The 26652-nt window shown below is 42.9% G+C and overlaps 1 protein-coding gene across 1 annotated transcript in view; it reads left to right on the top strand.

Annotated features, from left to right (window-relative positions):
* Window positions 1-26652, top strand: part of TDRD3 (tudor domain containing 3) — a 243208-nt gene that overhangs the window by 62795 nt on the left and 153761 nt on the right. The window contains exons 2-3 of the mRNA XM_088481163.1: window positions 11135-11219; window positions 18547-18612. Of these exons, the coding sequence (XP_088337289.1) occupies window positions 11135-11219; window positions 18547-18612 (151 nt within the window). The remainder of the gene's footprint in view (window positions 1-11134; window positions 11220-18546; window positions 18613-26652) is intronic.

Raw genomic sequence — 26652 nt, 5'->3', positions numbered from 1 at the left:
ACTGAACTTTAAATTATTTATTCAATGGAAGCAATGAAAATAGTTTTCCCATTAAATAGTGAAATGTGATATTGACATAGGAAAGTTATTTAAATATTTCCTGTTATTCCTAAAAGATATTTGTAAATTCTGGCTATCTGTGGGTAGGCCGTATTTGCTGTACGTGGTGCTTCCCTGATTGATTGGAAGCAGCACTAAGTGCTCACTCTTACAGGTTCTTTTAAATAATGTATGAAACTTTTATTGGTTACATTTTGAGAAACCTGTGAAGCAAATAAAACTTTTATTTCTGCAAGTTAATTGCATTTTGCTCCACTGGCACATTGGCCGATCTAAGTTTATATTTTTGTTCTTCAAAAAGAGTTAATTTTTTATAGACAACAATTGCAAAACCTTCATTGCTGATGTATAAATGCATCATTGCCTGGGTTATTTTGTAATTTTGTGAGGTTGAGTAAAGCTGGTAAAAAGGTGGGTATTTATTAATCTTTGGGGGAATTAGCAGCTTTAACTATTGAGTTAATTTTCAAAGGTTCTGTCCTTTGTTACGTAAATAGATCTAATGCTGGCCATACACGCTACAATTATCGGGGCGATCCGCCTGATTTCTGCGGATCGCCCCGATAATTGTAGCGTGTGGGGGGGCGACCGAGGGTTAAATATTGCTCGGTCGGGCATGCCGAATTGTCCAGCATGCCCGTCCGATGCGATATTTACCCAGTAAACTGTTGGCCGCATCGGGCAGTGTATGCCCAGCCGCGGGCGACAGACAGACATTTCCTGTGTTCGGAAGGAACAGGGAAATGTCTCCTCCCCTGGGGGCGGAGCGCGGATGTCGGGCTGATACACTGTGAGAGAAGTCTCATAGTGTATGCCGGCGACATCTGCGGCTGGCAGCCGGCCAGATAAAATGTCTGTCGGTCTGACAGACATTTTATCTGGCCGTGTATGCCCAGCATTAGTCATTTGCAATCAAAATCTGCAAGCTGCTTCAGTACTAATAAAAGGTTTGTCATAACCTGTGCTGGTGTTAAAAATGTGACAAATGCCATAATTATCTGAAATAATGTATATCAATATATGAATTAACATGGCATGAATGTGCTGTATTTTAGCTATCTGCTCAGAGGATATGACTCGGGGTGTGGAAATATTGGTCAGACTTTGTCAGTGAATTGAAATTATGTGACTTCAGTTTGTTAATTAAAAAATAATGTTGGTGTTTATAGGTCTATCTATACATGTTGTGCTGTCCTTTTATTGACTGAATGAATAGCAGCTTGTCATGAATCCTTCTGCCATTTGTTAGACAGCAAATGGCTGTCAGCAGGTCTAGAGCTTGCTGTGTGCTCCATTATTAAGAGGCTAATACTATGTTATTTTGACCTTTGTCACTGTTAAACTGATAGGGGGTAAAATTGAATATACAGTATCCCTAAAATTATCTGGATTGGAAAGTAAAGAGGAGTGTCACTCAGAAGCTTGGATCACCATGCCTTGATGATTGACCTATAGCTTTGTGTACATTTGTACAGATCAGTGGACAGGGGTGTAAACAAGTTTGGTGCAGAACAATACTAAGCCCAGATAAAGACTTTGGCCCTGATTCAGACCCACTCGCAAGCGGCTGTCCGCTCGCAAGTGGGTCGATGGTCTGCACTGAGAATGCGCACGACGGAGGGAGCTCCGTCGTGCGCATGCGCCAGACGCGACGAGCGAAGAAAAGTCCTTTGCTCGTTGTGTCTGATCAAAGGGGGCGTGCTGTCGATGTTGATTGACAGCACGCCCCCTTTGGTGGGCGTGCCGGGGGCGTGCCTCCCTGACGGGTGCGTTCCCACGGGAACGCCTCCCGTCAGAAGCCGGCCCACTGACATCACTAGTGATGTCAGTGGGAGTGATTTTGGCTCTGATAGAGCCAAAATCACTCCGGGGCTTGCGGTTGAAAACCTCAACCGCAGGCTCCGGCTCGCAGTTTCGATGGTCGCGATGGTCACGACCATCGCGGCCATCAAACTGCACGCTCGTATAGGCTGTGGGTGGTGACCCACAGCTATACGAGCGTCCAGGAGGACGCTCCATTTTTATGGAGGGCGGCCCTCATTCAGAGCGTGCGCTCTGCTCAGAGCGTACGGCTCTGAATGAGGGCCCTTGTCCTTGCCAGTTTTGTTTTCACCGTTATGTATTTTTTTCTGTGTATGATGATGGGGGCAGGGGGGCAACCAGAGATCCTCCCTTTTTAAAAAAAAATTTAATACTTTTTCCTTCTTGGAATAGGACATTTTTTATATATTGTATAAAAGTAATTTTGATAATCCTGGTTGGCTGCTATTTTATAAATTTAAACTCTTTACAGTGTACATTTGTTTGTTGTTCGTGTTTTAGGTTTATCATTACTCCAATGAACATTCATAAATAATACATTATAAATTCAGATCCAGTGATGCATAACCCATAGTGCCGTTGGCCCCACCCACTCATCCTGGGACATATTGGCCATTTATTGCCTCTCTCAAGGGAGTCCTATTTATCTCATCAGTGCGTGCAGATAAGGTCATTAATGTTCATGCGGAGACCATTTATATTTTCCAGTCTGCTTACAAGCAGATTAACGGTCTTTAGCTACAACCTTTTGCCGTATGACAGTAGATGTTGACTGTAGACAATAGACTTCTAATATTACCACACACATTAGCTTAAATTGACCAGGAACGTTATTACCCACTCCGTCAATTAGATAAAAATGTACTATTAGCTTATCAGCTTTTTAGAGTATACATTATGTTGCTATATTTTTAGTTCAGAAAATAAATAATTGGATTTGGCATGTTGCAAGTCTAGGCCCTTCATTAGGGAGGAAGGCAAATATGTATTTTTGCCGGTTGTTCAAGTAAACAAGCATTCTCAGGGGCTCCTCTCTTGTTCAGCCTCTCACTCCTGGGTTTCGGTGACACAGGGGAACTGATTAGAAAGCTCCAGTTGTTTTTTTTTTTTTTTTTAGTATTCTCTCCGAGGCACAAGGCAGGTGCGTTCAGGGACATACATACAAACCTATGTTCTCCAGCAGACAGCCCTTTCTTTGTTAGCATAGAAAGTTGCACATACTGTAAAGACGTACATGTATATTTCATCACTGTTTTGCAATTCAGAATCACCTCGCCTTTTTAATGCAAAGTAATGCTATTTATTAAGATGAATTAAATGTAATAATAAAAGAGTAGTACATGCTATGCATAACATTTATTTGAAAATATACTGAATATGAAGTGTAGGGACTAAAATGCATTTTAGATTAATACTGTAATATGAACGTTTTTAGTGTTGCATTTGGAAATAGTGATTTTGCTCAGAAGATGGGATACTATTTACAATTGGAGGGTCTGCTCCATGCATTGTGCAACAGTAATAGGCAGCCAACACAAAAGAAGAGTTTATGTATTTAACAGTGGACATTTCTAAAGCCGGTCCCACAGAAAAGCACAGAATAATAGGCAAGCATGCCCTAGATTTCTGAACATTATTTTTAAATGCTCATGAATAGCACCTTTATCGGTACTGCTGTACCAGTGGAGCTTACAGTATAAATTAAGTTCTATATAAAAATAGTTTAAGTAAAAAACAATCTTTCCATTCTGACCTCACTTGGTCACACCAAAAGCCTTCACATGTTATGATCTGGTTCCAGAGGGCTAAGAAACATACACACAAATACTGGGACAATATTGCCTGTTTTGGTAAATCAAAGGTCCTGCTATTTCATTCCGATGTGTAGTCTCGTGACCCTGGATCCATCCTGTAGGGTGTTAGGAATGTTTAATTGTGTGGGGTGTGTTTTTTTCTTGTGAAACCAGGATAGAGATGTGTGTCCTCATCTAGCGTTACCCAGCCCTTCCGGTCGCTCCATGCCGTGGCGTGACTCAGTAGTGCCGATCATCTTTTTGTGCCACTTTTTACCTTCCAATGCGTCTTACTCGCACAGCGATGCGAATGGGACACACAAGCGGCTTCTGCTCATTAAAATTATATGCGGTATGCCCATATTCTGTGAGCGACTGCGGGTGTATCTGCATGCGAAATGCTACTGTACAGTGTCTTAGCCACTGACCCTGTAACGCAGCATTCCGCATGCAGATGCACCCCTAGTTGCACACAGAATATAGGCATGCCACATATCATTTTAATCAGCAGAAGCTTGCAGTTCGAAGAAGACGCATTTGAAGGTAAAAAGTAGTTTGAAAAAACGCTCAGCGTTACAGAGTCACACAGCTCTCACACATTGTGTAACGCGACTTGTAGTGTACGGAGGATAGATTTATGTGGACACATCTGTATCTGAATATTGTTTAGTTACAGTAGGTGTTCCTTTTAATGCTTCTTGCTGTAGGATGAAGAATAGGGATAAGCATCGATCTCCAATCTTTTAAAAGCTGTGGAATTCAATTCAGTGCACTGTTGATAGCGCCGGGAGGGAGCTCCCAGAGCTATTTAATTCAGCACGCTTTCTGGGCGACCAAACTATTTCTTCTCGCACTCTCCTGAGGGTGCGAGGAGAAATCTGACTAAAGTGGCGGACGTGAGACTCTCTTCGTGCTTTTCGTGGCGCTAACAGCCTCTCGGCCGGCACTTTAATCAGAGAATGCCGGTTCTCATGACTGTACACCCAGGTTAAGTCGTGAGAACCGGCATTCTCTGACTTAACTTCTGTCGGACTAAACAGTGCGCTGAATTGAATAGCTCCGGGAGCTCCTTCCGGCGCTATCAACATGATTTTAATGCCCAGTGCGTAACTGTTTTTTCTCTTGATTGTTTCTGGAGGAACAATGTTTTAATTAAAAAATGCTGATGCTGCAGTAGCTACATACGTACTGGGACCCAGCTACCCTTGCTCCATTTCACATGTGTCAGCTTTCTTTTTTTAACTGCGCATGTACAATCTTTAGCACCTAACTGTTCATGTACAATCTTTACCACCTAACTGCACATGTACAATCTTTAGCACCTAACTGCGTATGTACAATCTTTACCACCTAACTGTTCATGTACAATCTTTAGCACCTTACTGCGTATGTACAATCTTTAGCACCTAACTGTTCATGTACAATCTTTACCACCTAACTGCGCATGTACAATCTTTACCACCTAACTGCGCATGTACAATCTTTACCACCTAACTGCGCATGTACAATCTTTAGCACCTAACTGCGCATGTACAATCTTTAGCACCTAACTGCGCATGTACAATCTTTAGCACCTAACTGCGCATGTACAATCTTTACCACCTAATTGCGCATGTACAATCTTTAGCACCTAATTGCGCATGTACAATCTTTACCACCTAACTGCGCATGTACAATCTTTACCACCTAACTGCGCATGTACAATCTTTACCACCTAACTGTGCATGTTGCAAAATGATATAAATCATAGAGAACATTGATATTCTTTAACTAACCATTTTCTGCATTAAATGAAGACATAGTGATACTGTATTGATCAAAAAGATCGATGTGGAACCGCAGATTGGCCATCCCTGGTTCAGAAAGTCATGGAATAGTTCCAGAAACATAGCTGTGAATGCAATTTAGGCTATTCTGATGGTATTTGGGGTGCAACTTGCTATTCTGTACTGTGTAACTGTCTACCTAATATACTCTGTGTTGAAATGTTTATTTTTATTTTACGTACAGTTATAAATGTGCACCAGTAGGTTGCAGGGTAATATCTGGGTAATCAGCTAGTGAAATAGTCTATATCATTTTATGCTGTGAGGAAAGTATTATCCATTCTATTTTTTCATCTTAAATAGAGTGTGAGGTTTTTATTTTACATTTTCCTATTTTTACAGGCTGTTTACTGACAAAAATATATTGTTGGCAATTTAGGGAGATAGGCAAGAGGGAGCATCCGCATATTGGCAGCACTGCGGAAAACAATGACATCCGGAAGTGTTGTATATCTTTTTTCCCAACACTTTTACGGTTGCCAAAATAAAATAAAATAAAAATCTCTAACACTACCTAACAAGTAAACGAACACCTCTCTACCTATATCTGTGACAATATGTACTGACATTCCAATTACAGATAGTTCACTTTTTTCTTTTTTAAATTGCGGTGCGAGACTGAAGTTACTTGAAAATGTGTACCTGTGCTGAAGATGCATTTGTGACCAATTAGCAGTATCAGCATTAAAGCATCGGTCCACACCTTAGGTGTTAAATGGTTTCCATGCAGCAGTGAGTATGAATTAATGTGTTAATGTGCTAATGAAAATGTAAACGGAAAACATAACACGTCTTTGCACACTTAACCTCTTGTTGTTGATATGACTACACTGGGTCTTCTTATTAGTTTTTTGTATTGTAACTTTGGAAGGAAGAGTGCAGACTATTCCTCATTAATCAGATATACAGTACATTGTGTTCTCGATCAGTTGCATTCTTCCAGCACTTCCTGTTATTTGGGGGTCTCAGCTTCTCTTATGACACATTTCAACCTTTTCTTTACAACTGGATCAGCCATACTTATAACTTTCAGTCCCATTGAAATCTCACAGCATTGCGTTGTGTTGTTGGTAATAATGGATGTATTCTCCAGGCTTTGAATGTTATTTGTTAACATTATTCGAAGGTGCGGGTCCTCTATATTTATAGCAAACATTCGACATTAGCCTTCATTCCCTAGCTTGTGATAGTCAACCGAATTGCTGATTGTTTTGTACAGATGGGTCCACATACATCTAGCCTCCTTGCGCGTTAAACAGCCCTTCTAGTCACACCATGCCGTGGTGTGACTCGGTAGCGCTAAGCGTCTCTTTGTGTCTAGATAACTATGCAACTAGATAGCACCAGCAGCTTCTGATATGCAGCATGCCTATACACAATTTGTGTGTGACTGTGGCTGTATCTGCATGCGAAACGCTACATTAAAGTGTCACAGCTGCTGACATTGTAACGTAGCATTTCACATGCAGATACAGCCACACACAGAATATAGGAATGACACACATCATCTTAATCAGCAGAACTGCTTGTGCATCCTATTCACATCGGTAAAAAGACGTTCTGCGCTACAGAGTCACGCCGTGGCGGGACTAGAAGGACTGTTTAAGGATGCTAGATGAATGTGGACACATCTGTACATAATTGGCTGTCCACGTCTATGACCAGGCTTGCCACAAATCTGTTGCATTTCCTGCTCTACTGATATGGTGCCTGGTCACAGCTAAACCCTAATAAACTTACATTTGAAATCATTTTGTCATGAAGTGTTAATGAAAAATATGTGTGGAAATAGCAGACACAGAAGCTTAAAGTACTGTTACTAAAGAAACCACATTATGAAAGTCCTATTATAAAATGAAGCTGTAAACTATAATTTAGCTTAGAGTCTCTTGGATTGTTGCTCATCTGAAGATTTTATTAAGCCCTAAAACCAAAGTTATATTTCCCTTTTTTTATTGTTGTAAAACATATAATTATATTTCTGTAACACGCTGATGAGTGATCATAGAACAGTGTGGCTGTTTCATTGCTAGGTGTTGACATTTAGTACATTTTGTACTGAGTTTCAGCATTTAGTCACGCAACTATTCCCTTTTTTCTTTTGGTTTCTACTGTGAATCTAGAACTATATTTTTATTTATTATTTAAATAGACAAGGTGATATTTGCACTTGTTTTGTTTGATTATTGGTTATGTATTATTGAGCCTCTCCATCTCTTAGAGCAGTGGTTCCTAATCTGGGATACTAGTACTCTCGGGGGGTTACATGCTATGACGATCAGGGGTAAGCAAAAACCTTTCAGTAATGACTGGAGAGTGTGGTGTGTGTGGATTTGTTTCCTTAATGACCTGTGGGCAGAAAGCTCAGTAACCCCATCAGCCTAGCTAGTATAGTAGCTGCGAAAGTCACCTCTTCCTCCCCATTTCAAAGGCTTAGTCCTTTGCCACTTCTGTCATTTGTTAAAATCTTTAATAGTTGCCATCTGTTAAATCAGGATCTGTCCCATACTTAGAAGGCCAATAGCATGTAACTTACATATCTGTATTGATCATGTGTCCTACTGGACATATTGGCAAAGGAGATCTGCCCCTATGCATCGCATTACAACCGTGATAGCAAACAAGGCTACTACACCAGCTTGTACAGTCATGCGCCAGGCAAAATGGATGAAGCTGCTGCTGTCCCCACAGCAAGGTAAAGGTGCGGACACACGGGACGATTTTTTGAACGATTTGTCCTTAACGACTTCGTTATCGTTAAATCGTTCAAAAAATCGTTCAGTATCTGAGATATAACAATGAACGAAAATCACAAATGCGCCCTGCCTTTTGCAGTTTGTAGTTTTTGGTCATCGCCCGAACCTCCTGTCCAACCTGGCGATAATGTCACGTTGAACATGTTCGGGGATGAGGGAGGAAGCTCGGCACTGAATGAAATAGTTATTGATTTTGTTCAGTGTTGTTAACAACACTGAGCACACCCCTGCCAGGGATACACGGGATGATTTTCGTTCGGGGAGAAAGTCGTCCCGTGTGTACGCACCTTAAGAGGGAGGTATAGAGGCCTACAGGGAAACACGTTGTTGTGTGCCCCAGTCTGTCTGACACCGGTCATTGGTCTTTTAATTGTAATTTTTTTTTAAATTGTTTTTAATTGTACTTTTAGTTATCATACAGATGTGTCCACATACATCTGTCCTCCGTACACTACAAGTCGCGTTGCACACAACATGTAAGCGTCGTGTGACTCTGTAGCGCTCAGCGTCTTTTCGTGCCACTTTTTTCCTTCAAATGCGTCTTATTTGCAAGGCAGTTATATCTGAATGCGAAATGCTATGTCAGTGTCAATGACACTGTAATGTAGCATTTTGTTACATGGTGCACGGCATGGCGCAACTAGAAGGGCTATTTAACGCGCAAGGAGGCTAGATGTATGTGGACACATCTGCATGTTTTTGGTTTGTTTTTTTACACAAGGATACAGTGCTGCAGACTTGTGCTTCCCTGTAAATAGAAGATAATAAGAATGGCCACATTATAGTAATAACTTGGAGTAAAACATTTCTGTAGGCGTTTATCAGTCTCTCACGTTACATGTAGGAGTTTTGGCCTACTCCTTCTTACAACACTAATATTTGTTTTTTTTGTGTGAAGGCTTTCAATTATGGCCAGTTTTCCTAATGTCCTGCCAAAGCATCACAATGAGAGATGAGGTCTGGACTTTGCTATTTTCAAACACCTGGGAATATATTTACTAAATTGATGGTTTTTAGAGTAGAGTTGTTGCCCATAGCAACCAATCAGATTCTACTTTATATAGCACATTCTAGAAGATAATGGCTAGAATCTGGCTGCTGTGGGCAACAACTCAACTTCTAAATACCTGCATGTTAGTAAATTTACCCCCAGTAGTTGTTTATTTTTTTTAACTGTTGTAGATTCCTGGGGTGTTTTAGTCTCAATCCTGTGGCTGCAAAACAACCCCAAACATTCCAAAAGTCTCGTGTTTCATTCAGGTGGAATGTTGCAAATCTTAGCTGTACAATGATTTTATTTTCCCTTGGCTGCCCTTACATGAAAGCAACATTTGTTCAGTCTTTTTCTAATTCTAGAGATATGAACTTCAAAACTTTGTTGACAGAGAGTCCTGCAAATACGTGAACATAGGCAACTGTTCTCAAGGCCTCTACACACTAGACGATATCTTCAACGATTTGGGCGATTACGACACATCGGACCGACAAATCATTCATATCGTCCATTGTGTGCGCATGATGTCACGCGCGCTCCTGCATGTTGTCCGTCGCTTCTTCCGATCTTTTGTACATGTAGTAAGATCTGAGAATGTGGCTAGCGATGCCGTGCTGTCAAATGCAGCATGGCCCCCACTACCTCCCCACCGACGCTCAGTCGCTGTCGGCATCGGCAAGTATGTCACCGCCGGGTCCCTTTGCTGATGAAATCGTGCTTTGGTACACATCGTCTAATCCGTACCCAGCTTCAGTGTATGCCATTTGTAAATCTTTCACATTGTAGAATTATGAACGTCAAATAGTTTGGAGGTGGCTTCTAATCCTTTCCAGACTAATGAGCAGCAACAATTTCTTCTTTGGGATCATAGGAGATTTATTTTCTTATTAGCGTTGTTATAACAGCAACCAGAATGCTGACATATGTACTCTTGTGTATAGAGGTGGTACAGGTCGAGTCTCACATATCCAAAATGCTTGGGACCAGGGGTATTTTGGATAACTGAAAATTCCGTATTTTGGAATAATTACATATAATGAAATATCTTGCGAATGGGTCCCCAATATACACACAGAATGCATTTATGTGTTATAAACACCTTATACACACAGCCTGCGGATAATTTTATACAATATATTTAATAATTTGTGCCTTAGACAAAGTTTGTATACACTGAACCATCAAAAATCAAAGGTTTCATTATCTCAGTCATGCTAAAATAATTCCGTATTTCGGAATATTCCGTATTTCGGAATATTTGGATTTAGGAGACTCAACCTGTACCTACCGATGTTCTATTAATGAGGAATGGCGAATATGGCGTTGAAACCAGCAAAGTACAGTTATCGAGAATGGAGAGTCTTTATTAAACATCATGTTTAAAGGGTTTAAATCCCTTAACTAAATTGTCTGTCATTGTAAATCTGTATTATGCAAATGATTTTTTTTGTAGCCAATGGTGTAGATGGAGCTAGAACACTTGTGTGAGTGTGTGACCATGTGTTTTGAAGTGGGCTTGGCCACCTTGTGGCGCTATTATAAATAAATGATTATAGTAATCATCTCTTATACTTTCATATGTACCCTTTTTCCTAGTAATTCCGGTTATTGTCAGTCAGATAACCGCAGCAGGGGACAAGAATACTTTCCACCTGTGAGTTAGGGAGGGGAGGGAGCAGGGTCCTCAATAGCACAGTAGTATTATGAAGCTCTTGTCACCCTAATGTAAGAAAATTGTGATGTCACATACTTAAAATAAAATTGATACATTTAACGTGTTACCCCAGAAATGGTTGTCATATGTCTGAGACACTGTGCAGTGCAGGAGCACACTGTTATGTAAGTGCAGCTTGTAATTACATTTTTGATATGTCTTTATTACAGGTATCTTTCTGAGGATGGATTTGAGTCTTGTAGAAAATCATCAGATAAATTGAACAAAAGGGCTATTATCCTTGTTGCTCTCAATGTAAGTACAATTTAACAACTTTTTTATGATCAGCTTTTGTCATGCTTTCATGAAAGGATCAGTAAACCAAAAATGTGAGGCATAAAATGTAACATAAGTGTGCAAATAGCATTCACAAATATAGCAGGGGCATTTACAGGCGCTTATTAAAGTACATTTGTTATGTTATCTTGTGCACACACAGCAGGATGCCTTCCATTGACAGACATTTCTATCATCGTGCAAACATGCTGGTCAACCTGACGATAACGTCAGGTTGAGCATGTTAGCGGATGATTGATGTTCCTACACTGAACGACTGCTCATTCAGTGTAGGCACATTACAGACTGACAAACGACTGCACAATTACAATGTCGTTATCGCGCAGTCTTTTAATTGTAATCGTGCATTGTTTTGCCTGTCTTCTAGTGGATAGGCACCTTTAGCCATATTTTGCAGAATGTGTGATAACAGATAACAATATCTTTCACTACACTGCACAGCAAATGTAATAGACTCTCATAAATCCTAACTTATGGGAATGTTTACTTATATCTTGTTTTAATGTTGTTAGTAGCTATTTTATATGAGACAACTTGGATTTAGGCTTAGTTCCACTATTAAAGCCCAATTAGTTTAGATGGTTAATGTTGACATCTAAAACATTACTATATTCTATTCACAGAACAGTATTGATCTGTGTATCTAAATGTATTAATGTGACTGAGAGCAGTTTGCTGCCAGCATTAATGCAGAAGGAAATCTCACCCCAAGACCCTGTAGTAGTCTTACATTGGGGCCTGATTATCATTATAAGAATAGCACCCTCTGACCGACGTGGTCTGTGGTCAGTGACTAGCACCTGTTAGCCACTGATGACTGTGATGTAATGAATATTAAATGTTCGACCACTCCAATCATCCATAGCAGGCAAGTAATAGTCCTAAAAAGTAATTACTGGCATTTACCACAAAATCCGAATAATGGAAACATTCTAGTTCCATTATAGTAAGACTGCAAATATAATGCAGAGCTCTGTTATAAAATTCCGAAAAAGATTTTACAACTTTCCAAGATGTAATTCTGGAGTTCTTTAGTGACAACATTGCATAGTTTGTCTCCACTTTAACAACGGTATTGCTGAAATCCCTGATTCCAGCTTGTATACTGTGTTTATCTGACTGCTACAAGCTCCTTTACTTACTAGTTCTTACACGTCTATCAGTCTTAACCGATACCACCTGCCAGTGACAAGTGTGTCAATCTTTGAGTAAAAGGCGGTGCTAAAGGTGAATACAGTTCTACAAATAGTGTCCCCTGTCTACCAGTTTTGCTGTAATAAATACTCCTCTAATTTGGGTACACACTTGAACGACATATCACTCTAGCGACGGTCTGATATGATGTAACAGTATATCGTGTCTGCGTACACACTGCACTACCTGCCGTACAATGCCACAATATATTGTTACAAGGGTAATGTTAATGAACCACATCAGATGATAACATGGAACCGGACAATTAATCAAACAATGAATTGGGGGGTACAAACTTATTTGATGGTCGTTGCGAAACATCGTGGATTGCAAGATTGGGCAATACATCACATAGTGTGTATGCAGCTTTAGACCTTTTATTTCAGTTCATCTAAAATATATATGTTACATGGAAGACTTTGTTTAACAAGCAGTTTGATAAATGTTCATACATATGCACTTGTTATATGGGCTGACCATACGTTTATCTGATTTAGCAAATACTAACAATCCCTATGTATAATGTTGTGTTCTATCATAGTCAACCATTTAACTAGTATGCACCTATTGAATTTATAATATGTTCATACAATCTAAATTTTATTAGAAGTAAATATTTTCCAGTACAAAAAAAAAATATTCTTCTAACAGAAAAAGATTATTGAAGACAATTAATCCTCTTTTCCTTAAAGTATGTAAATACAGGTTTACAGATAAAAGAAGTAATGGTACTTAATAACCCTTGTCCCATCATACTTCATCTCCTATGGAGCTGGAATTATTCTAAGCTGGATGCCAGCTGCTTATGTTAATTATTGCATGCTAGTACAAATGATTTGTGCTTCAACAGAGCAATTGGCTTAATTCTATGCTTTAGTGACTTCCAACCCAAACTAGAAAAACAAAGCTATACAACAGATAGTGCCTGTCATAAGTCATTGTGTTGAAGTTTTTATCACCGCTAATTTTTATTGGACATTTTAAAAAAAAATAAGAAACGGAAGTGTACGAAAATAAGAGGGGGGAGTTTTTATTTTTAAAGTAAATTTCTTTTGAAAGAAAAATGTATTTTTCATATTTAAGAATATGCTTTTAGGAGCTTTTTTTTTTATAGCTTTTTTTTTAACACATTAACATACTGAGACTACCACATTTATTCAACACTAGTTCTGCATTTGCCCTGTCCTATGGTGGTTTGCATTTTGGCCCAGTCTCAGATCTGGGAAGCGGACTAGGTATTATTCTGTCCCCTTGCTGCATTTTTCAGACTACCTCCTAAATTCACATATTACTTTCACTTTTAATTTTCTCTTTCATGTCTCTACTTATACTCAATGATTTTATGTCCCTCTTTAATATCTACTTCTCCATTAGAAGTCTTTTTTTTGTGAAAGACCAAAGACTTTTCCTGCCAACAAAAAGTCTTTCATGCAAAAAATCTTTCACAAACATGAAAGACTTTGTGAATCTTTAAAGACCAAGGATTGTCGCTGGAGAGACAAAGGAGTGGAAATTTCTAATGAATGGAGTGAATATTCATTAAAAAAAAGTAGTTTGCTGTTGGTCATTCACTGCATATCCACTGAACGACTATTCTAAATTCGTTCAGCAATATGCAGAAATTGACCAGCGTGTGCGAATGGCAAAAGACCTCTTTTGTCGTTCTCGGGGGTGCGCGCGCAGTACACACGCCAGGCCCCCCCCACGCATCACCCTCCGGACCCCCAACGGCAGCCTCCGGACCCTCGTGACAGCCGCAGCCCCCGCCGGACCCTTCCACCTTACCTGCCGGACCCTTCCGCCTCAGTCACCGGACCCCTCACGAAACCCGCCGGACACCTGTAGCACTTGCCGGACCACCGCAACACCTGCGCGACAGTCCCGCAGGACATCTGTAGCACACGCCGGACCACCGCAACACCTTCCGGACCCACCCGCCGGGCCCCCCCCCAGGTATTCCGAAAACCGGAATAATCCAAAATCCGAAATGCTCCTGGTCCCGAGCATTTCGGATATGGGAGACTCAACCTGTATTTTCATATATATTGAAGTATACAATATGAAATATATGCCATAGAGCTCCTTTAACTGATTAATTTAATGATACTTGATGGGATATTTAAAATGTTTATATAGTTGCCGTTTTACAGTAGCGAATACTTGTATTGAATGCTGATGGAATTGACAGTTGCAGAATATTAAAGATTCATATACACTAGGGGTGGCCAGACTTTTGGACTCTGTGATCTACTTATAAAGCTAGAAACCTTTTGTGATCTACTGGGACCAAAAGGAGCGTGGCATGCAAAAAGGGGGCGTGACCTCGCAGGAAGGGCGTGGGGCCTGTCCTGCCGAAATCACACATAGTATCCACAATCTAATTACACCACACAGTAGCACAATTTTATTCACATTATACTACACATAGTGCCCTTGATTCACATTACACCGCATAGTAGTGTTCCTTATTCACTTTACAACACACAGTAGTGCCACTTAAACACAATGCCCACAGTAGTGCTCCTTATACACATAATTCCGACAGTTGTAGTTCCCCTTATGTAATGCCCCCAGTAGTAGTGCCCCTTATGTAATGCCCCCAGTAATAGTGCCCCATATGCAGTGCCCACTATAGTAGTGCCCCTTATGCAGTGTCCCTTATGTAGTGCCCACTGTAGTAGAAACACACACACAAAACACTGTACTTACCTGAATCCGCTCCTGCGCCGCCGTCCTACTGCTCCTTGGCTCAGCACTATGGGAGAGATGTCATGACGTCTCTCCCTTCACCCACTGCGAGAGCTGGAAGGCGGTGCTCAGGAGCGAGTTCCGGCTGCCACTGCAGGGAAAGAGCTGCCAAGTGCTTGCTGGTAACAAAATCTTAGCGGCGCCCAGCAAATAGAGTGGACAGCACATCTCCAGCCCAGCGCCTCCCAGTGCCACAGGGCCGGCCAAGTGCCCTGTGTTCAGCAGCCAACAAGAATCTGCCTGACTTATTGGCTGCTGCTGGTTGGTCACGGACGTCCACCACAATCGACCGGTCGCGTGTCCACGGTTGATCGTGATCGACATTTTGGCCACTCCTGATATACCCCAAAACAGTAAGCCTCATTGTAGAATGTTGAAAATGGATTGGTGTTTGTCATCACACAAGATAAATAGAGATATTTCAGCATAATATGGGTATTTCGCTATGCAAAATCTTCAGAATTAGAAGCCAGTGGCGTAACTAGGGGGGGTCGGGCAGGGTGCGTGCCCTGGGCGCCGTGGGACCAGCGGCGCGGGGTGGCATCGCCAGCCAAGGTCCGGCCCGCCCTAGTTAGCCGCCAGTGTAGTGCGGTCAGCGCTACACATTTACACAGGACCGGCGCTAGGCTTCCAGCTCCGGTCCTGTGCTGCACAGCTGAGCCCGTTCCCTCCCCCTGAGCGCTTGCCCAATAGCGCTAGGAGGCGGGCTCAGGCTGTGCATAACACACCCATCGTGACGTCTCTCCCATAATGCTGAGCGCGCCAGCCCGGGAGGACTGGCGGGTGGCGGCGGGAGCGGTGTCGCTGACCGGAGCAGCAGCAGCGTGGATTCAGGTAAGTATATTTTTATATATATATTTTTTAAACCTGTCTGCACTACTGGGGGCACAACGGGGGAGGGGGGTGGGTACTACTGGGGGCACCTCTACTGGGGGTGGGGGCACAACGGGGGAGGGGTGGCTACTACTGGGGCATCATTATTGGGAGGACCTCTACTGGGGGGGGGCTACTACTGGGGGCACTTAATCGGAAGGGGGAACCTCTACTGGGGACTACTACTTGGAGGGGGGAGGGGAACTACCACTGGGGACATTATAAAAGGGGCCTACTACTAGAGGCACTGCACTGGGGGGACCACTACTGGGGGCAATAATAGGAAGGGGTACTGGATAGGGGGGATCACTACTGGGTGCCTGCATAAGGGGGACCACTACTGGGAAAATTGCATGGGGGGGACTACTGCTGGGGGCACTATATAAAGGGCACTTCATGAGGGGGGGACTACTACTGGGGGCACTATATAAAGGGCACTGCATAAGGGGATACCGCTACTGGGTGCACTGCATTGTGAGGACTGCTACTGGGGGCACTGCATAAGGGGGAACGCTACATTGGACACTGCATTTGGGGGGCCACTACTGGGGGTACTGAGTAAGGGGAACTAATTGTTGGCTGTATAAGAGGGACCACTACTGGGGATACTGTATAAGGGGTACTACTATGGGCCTGCATAAGAGGAACCACAACTGCATACTGGGGGTACTGTATAAGGGATACTACTGGGGTTAAGGTGCATATGGATAGGAATGTTCAGCGTGAAAATAAAGGGGTGTGTCATGTTGACACGCCCCATTTTTATGTGACCACGCCCAATTTTTTTGCCACACGCGCACATCGGGGGGGAAGTGTTCCCTTTTCAAATTTACCCTGGGCTCCAAATACCCTAGTTACGCCACTGTTAGGAGCTATTTCATTTGAGAGAGTTTAAGTACAATCGCACTAAAAGAGATGTGAAGCAGCTCCATAATGTAATGTATTTAAGATTGTATAGAAGGAGTGCTATTAATACAAGTGGCACCTTAAAAATAAAAAAGTTAAAAACAAAGCAAGACAAAAAAAGGTATACAAGTTAATAATAATGCATATAAAATTGTTTATAGCTCTTTTTTGATAAATTAGTGGAGACCGGATTTGTAATATTGGTGTAAGTAGTGTACCTCTATCTTCAATTGATAGCGGGGACTTGGTCCAGTTTGCTGGGTCCCGAGTGGAGTACTCCTAACGCTGATTTTCTCCTGTCAGCCCTACTTCGCAGTGTGACTGGTCTGGCCTGGCGAGCCGCAGGTGGGCAATGTGGTGTACGAGCAATGCCGCTAAGTGCAGTCGTCTTCCTATTGGTCTCCACTGAGGCCAGTCACGCTGCAGAGTAGCGCTGACGGGAGAAAATCAGTGTGAGGTGTACTCCCGCCGGGACCCAGCAAACTGGACCAAGTCGGCGCTATCAATTGTAGGTAGAGGTAAGGAAAGTTAGCACTGGACTCATATGTTGTCTACACTACTCACACCAATATTACATATCCGGTCTCCACTAATTTATCAATAAAGAGCTATAAACAATTTTATATGCATTATTATTAACTTGTTTACCTTTTTTTCTCTTGCTTTGTTTTTAACTTTTCTATTTTTCAGGTGCCACTTGTGTTAATAGCGCTCATTCTATACAGCTATTTCATTTGGCTATCACTTTATCAAAATTATAAATACAGTGTTCTGTATTTTATTTCTTGTCCATTAAAAAGTTATAGTTAAAGGTTATTATCTAGATTTCAGTGGATTCCCTTCCCCCTCATCTATTGCATTTTCAGTTTCTGTGGCTGACCTACATTAACCTCCTTGCTGTGTTCTGCTGGGTTGGGTACGGGATGCTTGCGCTTTGGATCCCGGCGGTCAGAATCCCGACGCCGGCATCCTAGCAGGGTTAGGATACCGATACCTGTCAGCTAAGTATCCTAACCCTCGCCTCCTAGTGCCTAACCCTAACCCTCTCCCTAGTTCCTAAGCCAATTACGTACCCTCAGGATACCGGCGTCGGGATTCCGGCACCAGCATTCTAAACGTCAGCATCCCGCACGCCGGTATTTCAACTGGCATTCCGTTGCGCCGATCTCTGCTCATCTGTCTGAAGCTCAACATTAAACCTCTTTGTTCAGCCTACATGGAGAAAATTGACTCCAAAACTTCTAATGCAAATGATGAATAGGATTTAGCCGTCTGCAATTGTTCTGTAAGCCACCTCTTTTGCACTAGAGTAACCATAATAATATAACCTTCTAATGCAACTGACAAAATGAATAGTTGGTGATATTTTCTTTGTAGGCTGCTAGCAATAGCAGCATCTGATCATTTATAATAAGTGCTTCATACCTTTTTTGTGAAGTGGGGGAGATTGCACTATTCACCACGAGGGTTGTTTGATATAGATATACACTGTACTGTCTCTTTCTGCCATCTTATTCCCAAAGCAAAACACTGGTGTATATTCTCTTCCGGTTTTGTTTTTCAGACAGACCTTAGAAATATTGGGAAGAAAATTCTCCCCAGCGACATCAACGGAGGAAAAATAGAGAAGGTAACACGCACTTCAGCTTTTTCTCAGTTGCTTGTGTTCATATTCTTATTGTCATGGCTGTGTTTTTTACTTTGCAAGAAACTGGATCTTCAATTTTTTTTTTTTTTTTTTTATCCTTTTTCCTATAAAATTGAGACAATTTGTATGAGGTCATATCTCCAGGGAGCATATAAAATGGATTGTGTTAAAATTGCATGCCACTGCTTTTGACCTCTTCTGTGTTGCAAGTGTAGCAGCTTTCACTCGAACTGATTATGTTCTCCCTCCATCTCTTCTCATTGAGCGCAGCTCACGGAGGATGCACGCCAGTGTTTTATTAATGCTTCTGAGAGAGTTTAGTTTGTGAAGTAAATCGGACTTGACTGGCAGTGAGAGGTTTCAGTGTGTGCTGCGTGTTAGCAGCTGTTTCTATTTGTTTATCAGCTGGTGCTTTAGTGTTTGTCTGTATTCCTGACAATTGTACTACCTTCCATAATTAGGAGAGCGTCAGACGAGCGTACAAAACCAGGCCCTTGCTTGATATGTTTATACAGCGTTTCATAATAAATCAAATACAGTAGTGTGTAGTAGCACTGTTCACGTAGGGAAATCCAAAAATCTGAAAGCTTCTATTACGTTTGCACATTCTACTTGATTTCTTTTCTAAAAGAGTCCTTCAATTTTGGAGTTTTAGAGTGATTCAAAAATTATTTTGTACAGTGGAACCAGCTCATGTAGAGAGGAACACTTTATATTGTACTGAATTGTTCAATATAATGTTCTTGAATTACTTTAAAACTGGCAGCTCAATTTTACAAGTAACATTTACTTTTTTTATGGTGGTGCATTGCTACTTGATTGCTGGCGGGCAAGCCTTGCATAAAAATATAGTATCAGGGACTTCAGCTTTCAGTATTTTTGTATGTACTTTGTGGCAACCACGGACAGCAAGAGCGTAAGTACGATAAAGTATGGGCTAACACTATTCCTATTATAAGACACTTGCAAACATTAAGGTACTTATTACAAGGCTACATATGCATATGTGATTCATCTCCGATTTTAAAACCTGAAACCTTTTATTTTTGAAAAACCCATTTGCTCTAGAGCTCCAAGGGCTCTAACCACCACAACCACGCTTCATACCTCATGAACATAAAATACACGTTTTTACCTGTAGCAAATAGTATCTTTTGTAAATGGGTGATTTTTGAAGGAGCATTTGAAGCATTGGAGACTTATGGAGAGCATACCGTGGATTGGGAGGAGGGATGGCAGTCATCAGCCGACCAGAGGGAACATGAGAGTTCAGAGGAAGATGTGTTTGGGAGAGGAGAGGGTAAACGCTATAAAGGAGTCTGTGAGGATTCTCTAGTGGATAGCGTGGCAGTGTTAGGGTTGGCAGAAGGTGGAGGAAGAAACAGAACGTGAAAGAAAGATCAATCTAGTAGTTGTGTTAAAGAAAGGTTGAAGAAAGGTTGGTGAGGGGAGACCTGAAGAGCGTGGTTGCTGTAATTGAGACGAGATGGTAGCGTCTAGATAGAGTAATGTTAATATTCATACTTGCCAAAGGATAAATACATTTTGCACCGGAAGTCAGAAGTTTAGACTGTGTGCACCCTCCTTCCCTCTAGTGTCTTAATCCCTGTGCAGCTGGAGGCAGACAGTCCCTTGCTATGATATTTTCATTTCTTTCTTGGAAAGCTTGCGCTGAGAAATCCCTTGCCGGTTTGTCTCGAGTCAGGATGGTTGAGCTGTGTATTGTGGCTGTGTACTGTGAAGTGTTCCACTGGAGGATCCAATATGGAATGCTGTTGTCTACAGGAAAATTTATCACACCAGACCTCAGCAATGTAGAAAATCTATATGGAGGCGTGTGTCTTTCTCCTGAACACCTTGATGTAAAATCAGGTGCGCTTGGTCTTCCCTTGCAGTGAATACACACAGAATGAAGCTTAAGTATCCGCAGCAGCTAACCAGCCACTCAGAGCCACAAGAGGCTAAGGCCCTGATTCAGAGCCGGACGCTCTGACAGAGCGCTCGCTCTGAATCAGGGCCATCCCTCTGAATTTAAGAGCGGCCTCCTGGCCGCTCACATAGCTGTGGGTGACCACCCACAGCTATAGCGAGCGGCCAAAATGATGGTCGCGATGGTCAAGACCATCGTGACCATCGGGCTTGCAATGAGACCCTTGCAGTAGGGTCTCGTTGCTGCTAGGCCTGGAGTGCTTTCGGCTCTATCAGAGCCAAAAGCACTCCCACTGACATCACTTGTGATGTCATTGGGGCTGGCCCCAGACGGTAGGCGTTCCCATGGAACGCCTCTGTCTGGGCAGCCACGCCCCCGGCACACCCACCAAAGGGGGCGTGCTGTCACTCACCATCGACAGCACGCCCCCTTTGGTGTGAAACCCATAACGACGGCTTGGCCGTCGTTATTCGAGTCTCGCGCATGCGCACGATGGAGCCGCCTCCATCGTGCGCATGCGCACTTGGCCAACATCGACCCGAGCGGATCTGAATTAGGCCCTAAGTCCCAAGGCAATTTTTTGTTTTTCTTTTTTGCTATTTGCTATTTATATGGTTTTCTGTTTAGATTAGAATACTGTAGCTTTATTTTTTTATTCTTTGACTTGATCTAAATAAACTGGATAAAAAGAAAACTGCTAAAGTTCTAAGTAAATCTTGCGCAGTCTGCACTACCCACTGTCTGTGGACCAATCACAAGCTGTTTGATCTATTTGTAAACAAAAAGCGAAAGATGATAGGTCTAAATTACTGATCAATATGTGGAACTCCTCCGTTACCCAGATGCAGAAAGCTGCATGTGTTGCACAGTACTCTTTTGGGTATGCAGTCATCATGTTAACATTCAGAATGTCTACAGCATAATGTCGATATGGTCAACACAGGATGTTACAACTAGGGTTCCTCTTTGGGTTGGGGTTAGATTTACATAGAATGTCAATAGTGGGTTATTGAAAGCATTCTGGCAATGCTGCTTTGTCAGTATCGACATTGTGAATGTCGATATATTGAATCCGACTAAAATACTTCTCCATAAGACCAAAAGAACAGTTAATTAGGTTGTGTAAAGTTCAAAAATAATACAGCTTCATGCATGCAGTGAGTGTTCTTTTTTTATTTTCTTGGCTGCAGTACTCATTTTTGATTGTTTGTTATGCTAAACTTCCCCCAAATAATCAAATTTTTATAATGATCACAAATATACAGTTATATTTTGTATACCTAAACAGGACTGTGGTATGTGTTATTTGTACTAGCAATACAATGTATTTTTCAGCCATCAGCTGTTTAAGATCATTTCTTAGAGTAGATTTATCAAATGATAATGTTTTAGCGATTATGAGCGCAGTTATTTACCAGTTATTTATATAGAGCACACAAATTCCGCAGCACTGTACAGAGAATGTTTGGCCTTTCACATGAGTCCCTGCCACATTGGAGCTTACAGTCGATGTTCCCTACCATATGCACATACACTAGGGTAAATGTTTTCTTGGGAGACAATTAACCTATCTGTATATTTTTTGGGATTACGAGAGAAAACCGGAGTACCCGGAGAACACCTGTTCTAGTAAAGGGAGAATATACAGCCTCCACATAGTTATGGCCATGGCGGGAGTTGAACCGAAGACCTCAGTGCTGTGAGGCTGCAATGCTAATCATTACACCATTGTGCTGCTGAATACAAATTAATCAGTATGAATGGTTAACTATAAAAAATACAGTTTATTCATAAATCTCAATCATATGATATTTAATATAGAACGTTACAATTAAAAAAATGAATCTTAAACATCACAGCTCTATTGACATACAGAGAATTTCTGAGCAGTGTACAGCCATGGCCAAAAGTTTTGAGAATGACACAAGTATTGGTTTTCACAAAGTTTGCTGCTTCAGTGTTTTTAGACCTTTTTGTCAGATTTTACTATGGTATACTGAAGTAAAACTACAAGCATCACAAGTGTCAACAGTGATCGCGCTGAGCGGCAAAATATGTGGGTCCCAGGGACCCGGCGCTTTAAAAAAATGGGGTCCTACCTGACCATTTCTGAGTCCCATCATAATTTATGCTTTAGACCTCCCCATATGCCCCTCGGACCCCCCACATGCCACCACACTTTCTCACATACCCCTAGAATGCCCCTCTGATACCCCCAATAGCTTCAGTTTTGTACAGATGTCAGACTGCAGTCCCCATTTCTGTGAAATCTTCTGCATTTGATTGTTCTTACAATTATGCAGAAACTGTAGTTTCTGAATAATTTTTTGAAAATCCGGGAACAGGAGTAGGAGGTGGGGAGTCGGGAACAGGAGTAGGAGGTGGGGAGATGGGAACAGGAAGATTCGGGGAGTCAGATTATTGGTGAGGGGAACCGGGGACAGGAGGAGTAGGCAGGGACAGAAGAAGGTGCTGGGATGTGGAGGAGAGCCACGTACAGGAGAAGGAAGAGGGTCGCTAGGGACAGGAGGAGTAGGCAGGGAAGTGAGAAGGGTCTGGGTGCCACTGGGTATTGGAGGTGGAGGGGTAGGCAGGGACAGGAGTAAGGGTTAATTTTATTTCCCCTTCATCCTAAGGACCTGGACGTGATGTGGAGTGAGGGCAGAAGTGCAGTTCCAGGCCCTCACAGCGCTGATATGTTGTCCCACCGATAGTAGAGATTTGTACCCTCATGGACTCGCTTCACTTGCCACAGGCTTCTATTCGGTTACAGCTAGATCCCCTTCAGTTTCTGTACCCTGACGTCATCAGCTACTGTCCAACGTCATTCCCTACCATCCAAGTGGGCATAGAGGGGGAATATAATTTTGTGTTGAGCGTAGCGAGGGGACAAGTTTCTTTTTTAGTGAACTGTGTGGGCAGGGAACCGCACTTCCGCCCTCACCCAAGTCACTTCCAGGTACAAATACAGAAGAAATATACCTTTCCATTTCTATTCCCGCTCTATGCCAACGTGGCTAGTAACTGATGTCAGGGTTGCTGGGTGCCACCGGGTATTAGAGGGGAGAGGAGCTGCAGGGGGGTAGGCAGGACAAGAGAAGGGGCTGGGTGCCACCGGGTATTAGAGGGGAGAGGAGCTGCAGGGGGCTAGTCAGGGACAAGAGAAGGCAGGGGAGGCAGAAAGCCGGGGAGTGCTGGGGCCATTCACAGCAGGCGCCTGGCTGGCTATTGACTGAAACTGTCACTGAGGGGAGGGGGCGGGGCCTCGCGTCTGCATTCACTTCTAGCTGACAGCGGTACACCTGTTACCCTTCCTTCCTTCTTTCACCCCCCACAGCACAACACTAAGCCCACGCGCAGTGCTACCTGCTTTAGGGTGCCAGGTGTCATCTTAAGTTGGGGGCTGGGCCGCTGTCTTCTTTACACCAGAGGAGGGGGGGCGGACCACAGTCTTTTAAATGCAGAGGGAGGAGAGGACCTGAGTCTTCATCACGCTGGGGGGAGAAGAGGCAGCCCAAGTCTTCATCATGCCGGGGGAGGGGAGGCGGCCCGCTGTCTTCTGCATGCCGAGGGGGAAGGAGGGGAGGCGGCCCGCAGTTTTCTCCATGCTGGAGGAGGGGAAGCGACCCGCAGTCTTCTGCACACCGGGGGGAGGGGCGCAGTTTTCGCAGCCCGCAGTCGTCTTCATGCTGGGGCAGTCCACTCAGAAGCACGCTGAGTGAGCTGCAGCATCAAGCGGCGCCTAACGGCTGGCTCCACCTCCTTTCTGATGTCTACCCTGTAGCCGGGCCAGGGTTAGACATCAATCATGTTACCAGGAGCTGGGGAGTGGCCGGCAGCGGAGCGTGTCCCCGAGGACTCACCCATTCTGAAAAAGTGAGTCCCTGATCCTCATTAGTGGGTAAATTATGCGCTATAGCGCATATTTGCGAACACTGGTCAAAGACACTTTTACATTTAAGTTTATGCAGAGAGTCAATATTTGCAGTGTTGATCCTTCTTTTTCAAGACCTCTGCAATTCGCCCTGGCATGCTGGCAATCAACTTCTGGGCCACATACTGACTGATGGCCGCCCATTCTTGCCTAATCAATGCTTGGAGTTTGTCAGAATTTGTGGGTTTTTGTTTGTCCACCCGCCTCTTGAGGATTGACCACAAGTTCTTAATGGGATTAAGGTCTGGGGAGTTTCCTGGCCATGGACCCAAAATTTTGTGTTTTTTTCCCTGAGCCACTTAGTTATCACTTTTGCCTTATGGCAAGGTGCGCCATCATGCTGGAAAAGGCATTGTTCGTCAATAAACTGTTCTTGGATCGTTGGGAGAAGTTGCTCTTGGAGGATGTTTTGGTATCATTCTTTATTCATGGCTGTGTTCTTAGGCAAAATTGTGAGTGAGCCCACTTCCTTGGCTGAGAAACTTCCCCACACATGAATGGTCTCAGGATGCTTTACTGTTGGCATGACACAGAACTGATGGTAGCGCTCACCTTTCCTTCTCCGGACAAGCGTTTTTCCAGATGCCCCAAACAATCTGAAAGGGGATTCATCATAGAAAATAACTTTACCCCAGTCATCAGCAGTCCAATCCCTGTACTTTTTGCAGAATATCAGTCTGTCCCCGATTTTTTTTTTTTTTCCTGGTGTGGCTTCTTTGTTACCCTTCTTGAAACCAGGCCATCCTCCAAGCTGCATTCACACCTGCCTAATGCCATTCTTGAGCAAGCACTGCACTGGTGGTGCCCCGATCCCGCAGCTGAATCAACTTTAGGAGACGGTCCTGGCGCTTGCTGGACGTTCTTGGGCGCCCTGAAGTATTGTTCACAACTATTGAACCCTCTCCTTGAAGTTCTTGATGTTCCGATAAATGGTTGATTTTAGGTGCAATCTTATGAGCCGCAATATCCTTGCCTGTGAAGCCCTTTTTGTGCAAAGCAACGCTGACGGCACGTATTTCCATGGCAGGTAACCATGGTTAACAGAGGAAGAACAAAGATTTCAAGCTCCACCCTCCTTTTAAAGCTTACAGCCTGTTATTTTAACTCAATCAGCATGACAGAGTGATCTCCAGCCTTGTCATCGTCAACACACTCATCTGTGTTAACGGGAGAATCACTGACCTGATGTCAGCTGGTCCTTTTGTGGCAGGGCTGAAATACAGTGGAAATTTTGTTTTTGGGATTAAGGCCCTCATTCAGAGCCGCTCGCTAGCGGCAGTACGCTCGTTCCGAGCTATGTTCGCACAACTGCGCATGCGTACGGTTTTTAGTACGCATGCGTGAACCAGTCAGTGCGACTGAAAATCGTTTGTACGCTATATAGCGAATGCCTGCTATTTTGAGTGACAGAATGAGGCGTATGTGGGTGGTAACAGGGGAAGGTGCTTGAAAACGGGGGAGTGGAATTCGAATGCAGGCGTGCTTAAAGGTCAAAACGGGAGTTTTAAGGGAGTGCATAATTAATACAGCAGCGTCATTGACCACATCACTTGTTTTTTTTTAACTCAGAACTGCTCGCAAAATAGCGGTTGAGAAAACCAACCACAAGAATAGCGAGCAGTTCATACGCTGTACGATGTACTCGATTAATCTAATAAATAGCGGACATGACGTATGGTGCGAGCGGCCAAGGGGCGTTTTTAGCAAAAAAACGAGCGTATGTTTTGCTCGCTCGTTCAGACTTAGAGGTGTGAACAGACTGCAATGTGCGAACGGATCATTTGAATAGCCACCCCTTGTTTTTGAACGAACGACCGCAAATAGCGAACGGCTCTGAATGAGGGCCTAAGTTCATTGTCATGGCAAAGAGAGACTTTGCAATTAATTGCAATTCATCTGTTCACTCTTCATGACATTCTGGAGTATATGCAAATTGCCATCATAAAAACTGAAGCAGCAGACTTTGTGAAAAGCACTACTTGTGTCATTCTCAAAACTTTTGGCCATGGCTGTATATTCAGTGCTTTTAATAATTTCTCTTGTGTGGATTACATATAAAAATAATGTACAGTAGACCAAATTCCACTTTACTATGTTTAATCTGGAATCTTAAGCAAATATCTAGGTAAAGATGCTGTTTATTAAATAGATACATGTA

Source organism: Taudactylus pleione, unplaced genomic scaffold (assembly GCF_031769625.1).
Source record: "Taudactylus pleione unplaced genomic scaffold, aTauple2 ptg000005l, whole genome shotgun sequence".
NCBI classification, from domain to species: Eukaryota; Metazoa; Chordata; class Amphibia; order Anura; family Myobatrachidae; genus Taudactylus; species Taudactylus pleione.
The sequence above is the reverse complement of the archived record's forward strand: the minus strand, read 5'-3'. Positions and strand labels throughout refer to the sequence as shown.